The following is a 13449-nucleotide window of genomic DNA, read 5'->3' as shown; positions in this document are numbered from 1 at the left end:
CCTTTGAAAGCAGGCACACAAGTGCATATGAGTCACTGATGTGTCCTATCTTCAAAGTTGAAAACAGTTATTCCAAAATTTTAAAAGATGAAATACACATGCAATCAAGTCCACATTTGCTTTCTACCTATACCAAACAAACAGCATATTTTATAAGACACAAAATAATAAATCCTTTACTTAGCCCTTGACTTTTTAAGGAAAAAAAAATCTTTTAACCCAAGAAACTGAAAATATTTACTTAGCAAACTCTTGTCAGAGTACATTAAAACTGACACCTTCTGCTTCTAAACTGCCCCTAGCCTGAGGAGACAGTGTAGTTAGTATCACACTGCACCAAGTGTGAGGGGAGAATGGGGACCAGGCATGTATGGTGGCTGCCTGTAACTCCAGCGATCAGCAGGCAGATGCAGGAGACTCCAGACAAGACGACTAGAAAACTATATATTTATATCTCTGGGTTCATCCAAGAGACTGTCCCTCAAATGATAAGGTGGGCAGGAACCAAAGACAACTCCTAACTTTGGACCTCCACAGACACGCAAGCACATGTACCTGCATGCACATAAGCATGCACATGTGCACGTGTGTACACACACACACACACATACATATTAAAAAACTAAAGTTTAATCCCATGAACTATACTTACTTGACTACCACCTGTATCTTCCGTTTACTATTCTTCCAAAGAGACCATTTTTTTTTTATTGGAGCTACTTAACATATACTCCAGGAAAAATGCCAAACAAAAATGTGATTTAAAAACGCTTTTTAATATGAGGTAAGATTGTTTTTTATCAAAGTTAACAAATGTATACCAGGGGCTTAAAATTCATTTTTATATTTACATTTAAACATCAATATGCAAAATACAAGTTTAGACGCCAAACATGAATGCAGGCCATCTATGACTCTTACATAAAATACATACTAATTCAGACAAAGCATTTTCATTTACTAAATGTGTTCATAAAGCTAGTTACCTAAGTAAAATAGAAATTAGAAACTCAAGAGTCATTTATTAGGCCCTTCTCTTCATATGCAAAACAGAGAAACACTGTGTAATATGTGTATATATGTATATACAGATATACACACATATGGATACATGTATATATACATATACATACATATACACGCATATACACATACATACACAAACCTCAGACTAGAAAATCACCTACATTTTCCACAAAATGAGCTTCTTGCTCTTATTCTGCAAATCTCTTCAAAACAAGCCACATTCTTCTAAAAAAGATCACTTCTAAAATACACATGGCAAGGCTTGACTTAAATATTAGGTAGTTTGAGAAAAGGTAAGTTCCAAGTAAAATCATTGAGATATCAGATTTAAACTGGAAAACATTTATTTAACTTTGGCCATATCAGGACAACAAAGCAGACCCTTTATGTCACCACTCATTAAAAGGACATGACAAACATTAACATAATGTAGCCCATGTTGTCGCTGGGCATGTTCAAGGGTGTCTCAGACCCACAGTATCTTCTACTGAGTGTGCAAGAAAGAGCTGCAAAGTGGTTAGTAAGGCAAGGTACTGATGACGCCTTCTCTACTTGAACATTTATCTTCCATGTTCTGAAGATGTTATGAATTGCACATCCATAGATAAGTAGTTTTTAAAGATTAAGATATCAGCAATCTTGAGTTTATTAGTTACTATCAGGCAACTAACTTCTAATATGTGACACAGCACAGCTTAATAGTATATGGAAGGAAGCAGCCTGAGTGTCCCCTCAAATGTACAGAAAGAACTTCTTACACCATCTCATACAGTCTTTGGCCTTCAACTATAGAGCTGTTACTTTACTGGGAAGCAAAATAAGCCTTCAAGTGTCCCTTACTTGATCTGAGAAGGTCAAACTCTCTGTCCAACAGTTCCTCTTCTGTTAACTTGGAGAAGTTGTCTTCTCCAAAGGGGTTCCACCCTGACATGTCAGGAGGGTGACTGATGGCCTTCTGATGTGCAAAACTTGCAACTGCCTCCTTCTCAGCAACTGACCTAGTTGAAAGAGGAAAGAGAAGGAGAATGAATGAAAAGGATGACACTGCAACTGAGAAAACTTCTCAGTGCCCACTTTACAGACAACGCCTCCACCAGGCACGCTGCATAAGGCACAAGAGTGTGCCCCTAACGTAGCCCCTTACTCCTCTGCATTCTAGTCCACAGGAGAGGTATACAGCATAAACTTCTGGGTCTACTGAAGAGAGTAAATAATTCAATATATGTAAAACAAAAGCAGTCTCAGGTTTAAGACAAAACAGAGAAGGAGCAGCTGCTAAGTGTTAGTTGTAACTGTCAAAGTTAGCAAAGCCCCCCAGAGATTATCTATAACCATAGCAAACAGCATCACTCTACAACTACTACAGAACACTGCACAGTGATCCTATACCCTAGCTATATGGAGTCACCACAATCATTTTCCTTTTGAAAGTTATACTCTCTATGTGGTGGTTTGAGTAAGTATGCGCCCCAAAGACTCGTGTGTTTGAATGCTTGGCCCATATGGAGCGGCCTTGCTGGAGGAAGTATGTCACTGTGGGGTGGGCTTTGAGGTCTCCTATGCTCAAGCTATGCCCTGTGTGGCTCACAGTCTCCTGCTGCCTGTGGAGCAAGATGTAGACTCTCAGCTCTTTCTCCAGCACTATGTCTGCCTGGACACTGCCATGCTTCCTACCATGACGATAATGGACTAAAACTCTGATTAAATGTTTGCCTTTGTAGGAGTTGCTGTGGTCATGGTGTCTCCTCATAGTAATAAAACCCAACCCTGACACTCTACCTATAACTACCAAAAATATAGATGACCTGCTAGTGTTGCCTTATCAACAGGCAGATAAATGAAGATTATTTTGTATACACACAATACATCACTTATGGTGTTGAAAGTATCTATGGTCCTGGACTTGATATCTGATAGGTCTGAAAGTTTTTAAGAGAAAATACAAGCCTAAAGGCATCTCAACCGCAGAGCGCCTGGGTACCTCCCTCAACACAACTAGAAATCATAGCACAGATATGAGGCAGCCTAAGTTATCACGTTTCTTTCATAATTTGGGTGTAAAAGATTAATAGTAGGGAAAGAAATATCTTAATTTCATAAGCCTTGGCTCAGCTTCTAAAATCACTGTCATTGCCAAAACAAGGATTGTAAAAATGAAAATGGTGAAAAGGATGCCCTTTAATTCCTAAATCCAGGCCTACTTGGTATATTTAAGCCAAAATGAGAATTTTTAAACAATTACTGAAGGCTAGAGCACACAACAGGAAAATAAAGAGCGATTTTACCTACCACTAAATGGACCTTCTCAGTTGGTAAGCTCAGGCACGGCCAAGTCACAAACCTACCTTCACGCGGCAGAATCCTAACTCTATTGTAAAATGTTTTGCACCTTCAGAGTCCTTAAAACACCCAAAGATGAAAAAACTCAAGGAGTGTGTTTCAAACTGTCTGGCTTCCTGTCTCAATCACTCTCCTCCCACTCCTGGATGAATTCAGAGACCGCTTTTGGCACACTACTCAGCAGTGTCACCTTAGCCTGCACCTTAAAGACATAGTAAAATACATCTCCAAGGGCTGGGGATACAGCACCACATAGAGCACTGGGCTGGGGGCCAGGGGGTTAATAAATTATTTACACTTCTCCCCCAAAGGAATGGAACCCAATCCCTAATGCCACTTAATAATTTTCTTACTGTGGTCACAATTGTTTACCCCACCACACTGCGTTTCTTTAAATGCATTTGACTTAAACGACTATAAATAATTGAGAATTTTGAACAAACTAAAGACAATAATTTTCATGATTAAAAACAGCATTGGGATGCTGGAGAGACACCAGTGGTAAACAGCATTGCCTACTCTTGCAAAGAATCCAGGTTCATCTTCTAGGACCCACATGATGGCTCTCAACCATTTGTGACTCCACTTCTAGGGGACTGGTGCCCTCTTCTGGCCTTAGTGCACACCAGATACCCACATGGTGCAGATATATCCATGCAGGCAAAACACTATACATTTAAAATAAAATTTTAAAAAAATTTTTTTGGTTTTTTGAGACAAGGTTTCTCTGTGTAGCTTTGGCTGTCCTGGACTCGTTTTATAGACCAGGCTGGCCTCAAACTCACAGGGATCTGCCTGCCCCTGCCTTCAGAGTGCTGGGATTAAAGGTGTGTACCACCATGCCTAGCAAAATAAAAAAATAAAAAATAAAATAATAATAATAATAATAATAATAATAATAATAATAATAATAATAATAATAAATAAAAAATTTAAGTAGCATAGGGGTTAGGGATAATAGTGTGTGCTCGGCATGCCCAAGGTGCTGGCTTCACTTTCCAGCATAGATGACAGATAAAGACAGATTATAAACGGAAGATGTTTTCCTGTATATAAGTACTAAAATACTGATGAGAGCTGGGCACTGTGGCACAGGCCTTTAGTCCCAGCTCTCTGGAGGTTAAGGTAGGTAGAGCTCTGAGTCTGAGGCCAGCCTAGTCTACTAGCAAGTTCCAGAACAGCCAAAGCTACACAGTGAGACCTCACATAAAACACTGATGAGGCTGATAGACTGCTCGCTGACTTTTAGGGCTATTGATTTATGTATACTTTATGCTTCTGAAAGATTGCCAGCCTCTGGGACGGAGTACTGACTGGAAACCTGCAGGACAGGATCCGTGTTACTGTTGTACACACTATCTAAACTTTTTATAATTTGCTGTTTTGATTTTTTTTCCTGTTTCTTGGGCAGTTCTGGAAAGTGAACCTCAGTTTTTACCATGTTGATTTCTAATGAGAACAGCAGCTTAACCAGTACACACAAACGGTATCAAGCAGACTACATGTGTCTAATAAGAAAAACTACACTGTTCTTCCCACTGAGGAGCTGAGGTTAGATTTATTAGACCACTACTTGCATTTCATAGTTTAGATCCTACTGGATCTAATTTGCTTCAACGGTGTGTTTTAGGCCTTAATTTCTTATAATAATGCTACCAATGTATTATAGAAGAGAGCTAAATAGACAAACTAAAACTAGAGTGAGCAAACAGCAAACACTGGTTTGTACCTTTAAGTTCTAGTCTCCATTACAATAAGTTTTCCCAATTGATGCATGCCTATCTTTTCTTCAGAAATGTATTTCACTAAGTTAATTTTTAAAAATCTCCTCCCTGGTGTCTCCCCAGTGTATAGCAGAACCCCATCATTGTTGTCTCCCCACACCCCCCAGTCACACACACAAGCATGACTAACTGTAGACTTCCCCTCTTCGGACACACACGGTTTACAGTAGGGCGCGGCTGCTCTCAGGGCCACTGGCTACTTCAGCTCACATCCTTCTCTCAGTGAGTATCGCAAATCCTGGAACTGTGTGTAAGAGCCTCTGTCGTGTTCCCACAACAAGTTTATCAGCTAATTTCAGTCTTGCATTTAAAGATACCAATATTGACTACTTTGGAGTGGGAGGGGCGTTGTGTCTTTGTACGCATGTATACTTGTACATGTTTGTGTGTGTACACACATGAAGAGGGAAGAGGCCAACCTAAATGTTACTCCTCAGGGGCTGTCCACTTTGTCCCTTGATACTGGGTCTCTTACGGCCCAGGGCTCATCAACTAGGCTCAGTTGCTTGGTCAAGGATCTTCATGTTGCCAGCTCCCCAGCTCTGAGATCACAGTGTGCACCATCAATTACTTTTTGGTTTTTTCTTTTTCTTTTTCTTTTTCTTTTTTTTAGAGGCTGGAGATCAAATCTAGGTCTGCACGGTTGTGTGAAAAGCACTTTATCAAGATACCACCAACTCTTTAATACTGACTCTTAATTCCATGATGGTTAAGAACTTACTAACAGTAATGTCACATCCCAGTGAGAAACTTTGTACCGAAGTTCAATTTATTCCAACGGTTTCCCATAGACCCATATAATAATTCTAACCAATATATGTGAATAGTTAAAAGTCACTATTTCTCAACTACACTAACAGTAAGTTTGCTACAGATGATATGCTTAAAATGTGCAAACTGAGCTAAATTATACAATAGTCAAGTTAATTGAAGGTAATATTAATTGCAGAACACGTAAGCAGAAAAGGTTAGCATGTCTAGAAAGCTTAGCTTTCTAAGATTTTGCTTCTACTTAAAACACCAACATTGCCTTTATGTGCACACCAATAAACTCTTTAGACTAAATGTCCTTAGGTGTGGCTAAACTGTCTGCAAACAGCAACTGGCAGAACTGCTAGATGGAAATAAAGGGAAGTTAGGCAGGAAGGGAGGAGGGAAGGAGGGAGGAGGGGAGGCAGGCAGGCACACAGCAGAGGACTAGAAGGGAGGAGGGAGGAGGGAAGGAGGGAGGAGGGAAGGAGGGAGGAGGGAGGAGGGAGGAGGGAAGGAGGGAAGGAGGGAGGAGGGGAGGCAGGCACACAGCCGAGGACTAGAAGGGAGGAGGGAGGAGGGAAGGAGGGAGGAGGGAAGGAGGGAGGAGGGAAGGAGAGAGGAGGGAGGAGGGAGGAGGGGAGGCAGGCAGGCACACAGCCAAGGACTAGAAGGGAGGAGGGAAGGAGGGAGGAGGGAAGGAGGGAGGAGGGAAGGAGGGGGGAGGGGGGAGGGAGGAGGGAGGAGGGAAGGAGGGAAGGAGGGAGGAGGGGAGGCAGGCACACAGCCGAGGACTAGAAGGGAGGAGGGAGGAGGGAAGGAGGGAGGAGGGAAGGAGGGAGGAGGGAAGGAGGGAGGAGGGAAGGAGGGGGGAAGGAGGAGGGAGGAGGGAAGGAGGGAAGGAGGGAGGAGGGGAGGCAGGCACACAGCCGAGGACTAGAAGGGAGGAGGGAGGAGGGAAGGAGGGAGGAGGGAAGGAGGGAGGAGGGAGGAGGGAGGAGGGAAGGAGGGAAGGAGGGAGGAGGGGAGGCAGGCACACAGCCGAGGACTAGAAGGGAGGAGGGAGGAGGGAAGGAGGGAGGAGGGAAGGAGGGAGGAGGGAAGGAGGGAGGAGGGAAGGAGGGAGGAGGGAAGGAGGGAGGAGGGGAGGAGGGAGGAGGGGAGGCAGGCAGGCACACAGCCGAGGACTAGAAGGGAGGAGGGAAGGAGGGAGGAGGGAAGGAGGAAGGAGGGAGGAGGGGGGAGGGGAGGCAAGCAGGCACACAGCCGAGGACTAGAAGAGGAGCCAATCAGCTCGCCAGGAAGATCAAAGGCGAGTTCACTCAGTGCCACTTGGCGGCACTTCTCATCGGTATCCCCCACTCCCACAGTAAGTCCCTCTGCATCCACTGAGAGAATACTTGCCTGTTGACACCGAGAGAGGAGTCTACAGGTCCAACCTGGGCTGGAAGCGATGATGCGTAGGAAACTAAGGCTGGTGAGAACTCTTGAGGGGAGGTAAGATACTCTGGTGACACCTGCTGCTGTGCCTGCTGATGGTGAGCTAACATCTGCTGCTGCAAGAAAGCCTGCTGATACTGCTGCATCTGAAACACAAACACATACAAAGTGCCTACTTTTACTCAACAGAATCTTGCTGATGAAGGAGATACACGATGAAAGATGACAAGGACTCGTAAAGAGAAGTGTCATCAGTCACAAGGTTCCACATTCAGATGCAAGCTCATTTGCAGGTTGCTTGAGAATGGATGTCTGCCTTCAAAGAATTAAGTCAACTAAGTAACTTTTAACATGGAGAGGGGGGATGAGGGCATTAAGTACACATGGAGACTAATATCAGATCTTGCCATCAATATCTAGCTTGGGTTTTGAGAAGAAACCTCACTGGCCTGGAGCTCATCGATTCAGTTAGAATCATGGACAGGGAGCTTCAAGGTCCACCTCTCCCCACCGCACCCTGGGGGGCAATGGGTGGAGCATGTGCTGCTACTAGGGCCTGGGATCTGAACTCAGGTCCTCTTACTTACATGGCAACACTGTCACTTGAGCATCACTTCAGCTGACCTCAGCTAAATCACTTAAATCGATTGGCATATGTGGACAGAGGTGTGTTCTGGTGTCTTCAACCATCACTCTCCCCCCTTGTCTTTTGAGACACAGTCTCTCCCGGTGCCTGGAGCTCACTGATTGGGCTAGGTTGGCTGGAGCTCACTGATGGGGCTAGGTTGGCTGGAGCTCACTGATGGGGCTAGGTTGGCTGGAGCTCACTGATGGGGCTAGGTTGGCTGGAGCTCACTGATTGGGCTAGGTTGGCTGGAGCTCACTGATTGGGCTAGGTTGGCTGGAGCTCACTGATTGGGCTAGGTTGGCTGGAGCTCACTGATTGGGCTAGGTTGGCTGGAGCGCACTGATTGGGCTAGGTTGGCTGGAGCTCACTGATTGGGCTAGGTTGGCTGGAGCGCACTGATTGGGCTAGGTTGGCTGGAGCGCACTGATTGGGCTAGGTTGGCTGGAGCTCACTGATTGGGCTAGGTTGGCTGGAGCTCACTGATTGGGCTAGGTTGGCTGGAGCTCACTGATGGGGCTAGGTTGGCTGGAGCTCACTGATTGGGCTAGGTTGGCTGGAGCTCACTGATGGGGCTAGGTTGGCTGGAGCTCACTGATGGGGCTAGGTTGGCTGGAGCTCACTGATGGGGCTAGGTTGGCTGGAGCTCACTGATTGGGCTAGGTTGGCTGGAGCTCACTGATGGGGCTAGGTTGGCTGGAGCTCACTGATTGGGCTAGGTTGGCTGGAGCTCACTGACTGGGCTAGGTTGGCTGGAGCTCACTGACTGGGCTAGGTTGGCTGGAGCGCACTGATTGGGCTAGGTTGGCTGGAGCTCACTGATTGGGCTAGGTTGGCTGGAGCTCACTGATTGGGCTAGGTTGGCTGGAGCTCACTGACTGGGCTAGGTTGGCTGGAGCTCACTGATTGGGCTAGGTTGGCTGGAGCTCACTGACTGGGCTAGGTTGGCTGGAGCTCACTGATTGGGCTAGGTTGGCTGGAGCTCACTGATTGGGCTAGGTTGGCTGGAGCTCACTGATTGGGCTAGGTTGGCTGGAGCTCACTGATTGGGCTAGGTTGGCTGGAGCTCACTGACTGGGCTAGGTTGGCTGGCCAACGAACTCCAGGTTTTCCATCTGTGCCTCCTCCCCTCACTGCTGGTAGTTCAAGTGCACAAAACTAAACCCAGATTTCTAGGATGGGCGCTGAAGATGAAACCTATGTCCTTGTGCATGCATGGCAAACTCTTGATAGACTGACTCATCTCCCCAGGCCCCAAACTGACTTTTGAATCATGAATTCTAAACACCATCGTGTATACTCTTTTTGTTTTTGTTTTTCGAGACAGGGTCTCTTTGTGTTAGCCTTGGCTATCCTGGTCTCGCTTTGTAGACCAGGCTGGCCTCGAACTCACAGCAATCCACCTGCCTCTGCCTCCCGAGTGCTGGGACTAAAGGCGTGTGTGTATACTGTAAGTCCCAACTTAGTAAGAGACCTGTAGAGAATATGTAGCTCATACCCAGCCCTTACCATGGCAGGATACTGCGATGCAGGAGCTTGCGGCTGATACACTGAATGCATCAAAAACTGTTGTTGAAGCATCTGCTGCTGCTGTATTGCATGTTGATACTATGGAGGGAAAAACAAAAACAGAAATCAATACTGTGGTGTTCTGATCTCCATAGGCTCATAGGTATGAATGCTGTTCCCCAGTTAATGGCACTATTTGGGCAGAATTAGGAGGTGTGGCCTTGTTGGAGGTATGTCACTGGCAGGTGAGCTTTGCGGTTTTGAAAGCCCACGCCAAGGCTAGTCTCACTCGCAATTCGGACAACTTGCAGATCAGATGTGAGCTCTCAGCTGCTGCTCCAGCACGCACATGTCTGCCTGCTGCCATGCTCCCTATCATGATGGTAATAAACCAATGCTCTGAAACTGTAAGGCCCCAATTAAATGCTTTGTTTTATAACTTGCCTTAATGATGTCTCCTCACAGTAATATAACAGTGACTGAGACAACTAATATCCATGCTTTTCAATGCTAAAGTTCTATTATTATTATTATTATTATTATTATTATTATTATTATTATTATTATTATTATATTTTGTACATGGGCATTTTGACTGCATGTATGTCTGTGCACCATGTGCATACAGTGCACACAGAGTCCAGAAGAGAACACTAGATTCCCAGGGACTGGAATTACTGATGGGTGTGAGCCATCATGTAGATGCTAGGAATTGAACCTAGGTCCTCTGGAAAAGAAACTAGTGCTCTTAACCACTGGGCCATTTCTCCATCCTGAATTCTGTTTTGTTAAGTATTGACTTTATCAGAACAATGATTAGGAAAATCAAGTCTTAAAAACAATATGAAACAACTATAATGTATGATCCTGTCTATATGTTTATCAAAATTAGTTTTAAAACTAGTAATAAAACAGTTTAACTAAAACTGTATCAGGACAGTTTAAGGATGTTTGGAAGAAAGCACCTTCCCCTGGTTGACAGACCCTTCAGAGATCTGAGACTCACTGCAGCTAACCTCCAGGCTCCCCACTCTGCTCCTGTGCTCTCTGGCACCTCACGGCAGCCAGCACTTACTCACCACCCTCTCACTCTGGCTCTTCCGGCCAACAACGGAAGATGTGACAAGTGTCACACACACAGGCAGCACCAATACACCCTAAATAACTGCAGAATGCGTGTGCTTATAGTATTTCCACTTAGAAAAGTTAAGTGAGGCCAGAATTTTGCAGGTTTTTATAAAGTAAAGGACAGAACGATGCCTTCTTTTTGCCTCTATGCCAACACAGGCAAAATAATGGAAAATTAAAAATAGGGATGCAGAAATGACTTGGTAATTACTAGGCTCACAGTCAAAGTCAAAAATTAAATCAAATAAAATAAGAAAAAGACAATGTTACTTTTGAAAATACAACACTTTTTCCACATTAGCACTGGTTATAGACTCAATATATAACAAATACATAATTGACTTATTGTGGACTACAAAGCGGCTACGATGCAGGCTTTTGTAACTCAGCATCTCTTCTTCACTTAGCATCAATGTCAACTAACAACATATTCTTCAGTAACCATAAAATTGAGGGAAATGTTTATTTGAATATAGTTCAACTTATGATTTACCTATTCTAAGTCTATGACACAAAAGTGAATGCAATGATATTCAATTGCTGTGTGAATTTTGCAACACTACTTCCCTGACTAAAGTAATAAAAATACTACCTGCTGCAAATAAGCATTTTGAAGTAGCTGCTGCTGCTGCTGCTGCTGCTGCTGCTGCTGCGGATGATGATGATGATGATGCAGATGAAGCTGCTGTAATCTCCAATCTCCCTGCTGTAACTGCTGCAGAACTCTATGCTGCTGTGGTGGTTGCTGAGGGGGACCCTGGGCCATTAAGACTTCAGATCCATTTCCGAGTCTCAGTGCTCCTATATTTCAAAAAATATTAATACACAGGTAATTTCAATAAGATGGCTAGATTTCAAGTTATTTAATTAAGACGGTTTTTGTTTTTACAATAGGACTTTTCTGTGTACATTACATAGTCTAAGCCAAGTATTTGCTGTAGTTGTAAATGCACATGAAATGTAAATTTGTCATCTACAACCCCAACAAGTAAGTATTTTAGGAAGATCGTCTGGGCAAGTAAGTGAGCTCAGGTTCAATGAGAAAATCCGCCTCAGCAAAGGTGGGGAGAGTTGGATGGGGAAGGATGAGTGGGTGAGAGCATGTCTGGGCAGCAGCAGGAATCTGGATCCTGGCAGCCAGGTAAGCAATCAGGATACAGCTGTGCACCCCTGTTGTGGGGCCTCAGGGAAGTCAGAAGGACCATTGGGCTCACTGGCTGCCAGCTCAGCCCCAGGTTCAGCATGAAATCTACCACAGAACTCGGTGCAGAGTCATAGAGCAAGATGGCCAACACCTTCCTCTGGCATCTGTATGCATGCATGGACACAAATGTATATACCTGAGCGTGAGTGCAACACACACACACACACATACACACACACACACGCACGCACGCACGCACGCACGAACGTGGCAGGTGATACCAATTGAGAAAGAAACCCAATGTGGACCTCTGACCTCCCTATGCATGTACATATGAATATGTACATGCGAACATACATGCGAACATATAATTAAGTAAATAAATGAGAAGCATAGCTACCGTTCATCTAGCTACAGCAGTCCTTGGGATACACATGAAGAGCTCTTGCATAGAGGCACTGGCACACATGCTTGTTGTACAACTCACAATAGCCAATATATGGAGAGAGCCTAGATGTCTATTAACCAATGAATGGAAAAAGGAAATGTGGTAGTACACACTCACAATGGACCTTACGCAACTGTCAGAAGAACTGAGCTAGGGCGTTTTCAGAAAAAGCAAAAAATGGATGGAACTAGAGATGATGCTGCTAATCAGACTAAGCCAGACTCAGAAGGACATCGTTCACGTGCAGGGTCTAGACACACACGCACTGACATAAAAGTAAGGACAGACTAGGGACAAGGAAAAAGTCTAACACGAAGGAGAGATAACAGAGGGTGGATGTATGTGACACAAAAGTAACAAGTGAGTGATTGGGAGAGGAAGAGGGCCAGAGTGGGAAGGGCAGTAGAGGACTACCACATTTCATATGTATTCAAGAATATCAGAATAAAATCTATTACTCTGTATGCAAGTTTTTAAAATTAATAAAAACACTAGGTAAGAAAATTTATCTGACCAACCACTGGGCAAGCTTTTTCAAAAATTTTTACTATCAAGTGTTGCAAAGATAGGAATAAAGGGGACTGACAATGGCTGGTGCTGTAAATTCCTAGTCTTTGGGTAGCACTTGGACTACTCACACATTTTAAACGAATATGCCTCTTTTTAAGTTTTACTCATGTTAGGTGTGTGTGTGTGTGTGTGTGTGTGTGTGTGTGTGTGTGTGTGTGTGTGTGTGTGCGCGCGCGCGCGCGCGCATGCAGGTACCCTTGGACATCAGAGGAGGGCAGCTCCCAAACCTGGTGATACAGGCAGTTTTGAGTTGCCTGATATTTGTGCTGGGAACTGAACCAAATGATGGTTCACTGGAAGAGAAGCAAACACTTTTAAGCAATGAGCCATCTCTCTAGCACTCGAATATGCTTAATATACTCCTCGGACAAATGTGCTGACATGGAAATCAAGAACTGATTACATACCTGTTCACAACCACACTATTAAGAATAGCAAATACTGGAAATAACCCAAGTAATTATACAGCTTACAGTATACTCCTAACATAGGTAAGCAAAAAGTTACACAACAGATCTGTACTGACATAGTTTTCAAAAACATCTTAAAGGGAAAAATGTGAGTAGCAAAGAAACATATCTGAGTCTATGAAAATGACAAATTGTTTATATGAATTAAATATGGCTATATTAAAATATTAATTTCTACTGTGTTTACACTACCAATCTTATTGTTTATACTAAAT

At 43.9% G+C, this 13449-nt stretch overlaps 1 protein-coding gene across 2 annotated transcripts in view; it reads right to left on the bottom strand.

Moving 5' to 3' along the window:
- The window catches only part of BMP2K (BMP2 inducible kinase), a 104984-nt gene that overhangs the window by 26357 nt on the left and 65178 nt on the right, over positions 1-13449 (bottom strand). For both annotated transcript variants that reach the window (XM_084759358.1, XM_084759359.1), the window contains exons 11-14: positions 11195-11403; positions 9475-9573; positions 7305-7486; positions 1867-2024 (exon numbers count right to left, since the gene is read on the bottom strand). In XM_084759358.1, the coding sequence (XP_084615484.1) occupies positions 1867-2024; positions 7305-7486; positions 9475-9573; positions 11195-11403 (648 nt within the window). The remainder of the gene's footprint in view (positions 1-1866; positions 2025-7304; positions 7487-9474; positions 9574-11194; positions 11404-13449) is intronic.

This window comes from Acomys minous (assembly GCF_964271855.1).
Source record: "Acomys minous genome assembly, chromosome: 15".
NCBI lineage: Eukaryota > Metazoa > Chordata > Mammalia > Rodentia > Muridae > Acomys > Acomys minous.
Note: the sequence above shows the minus strand (reverse complement) of the source record. Positions and strands in the feature narration are given on the sequence as shown.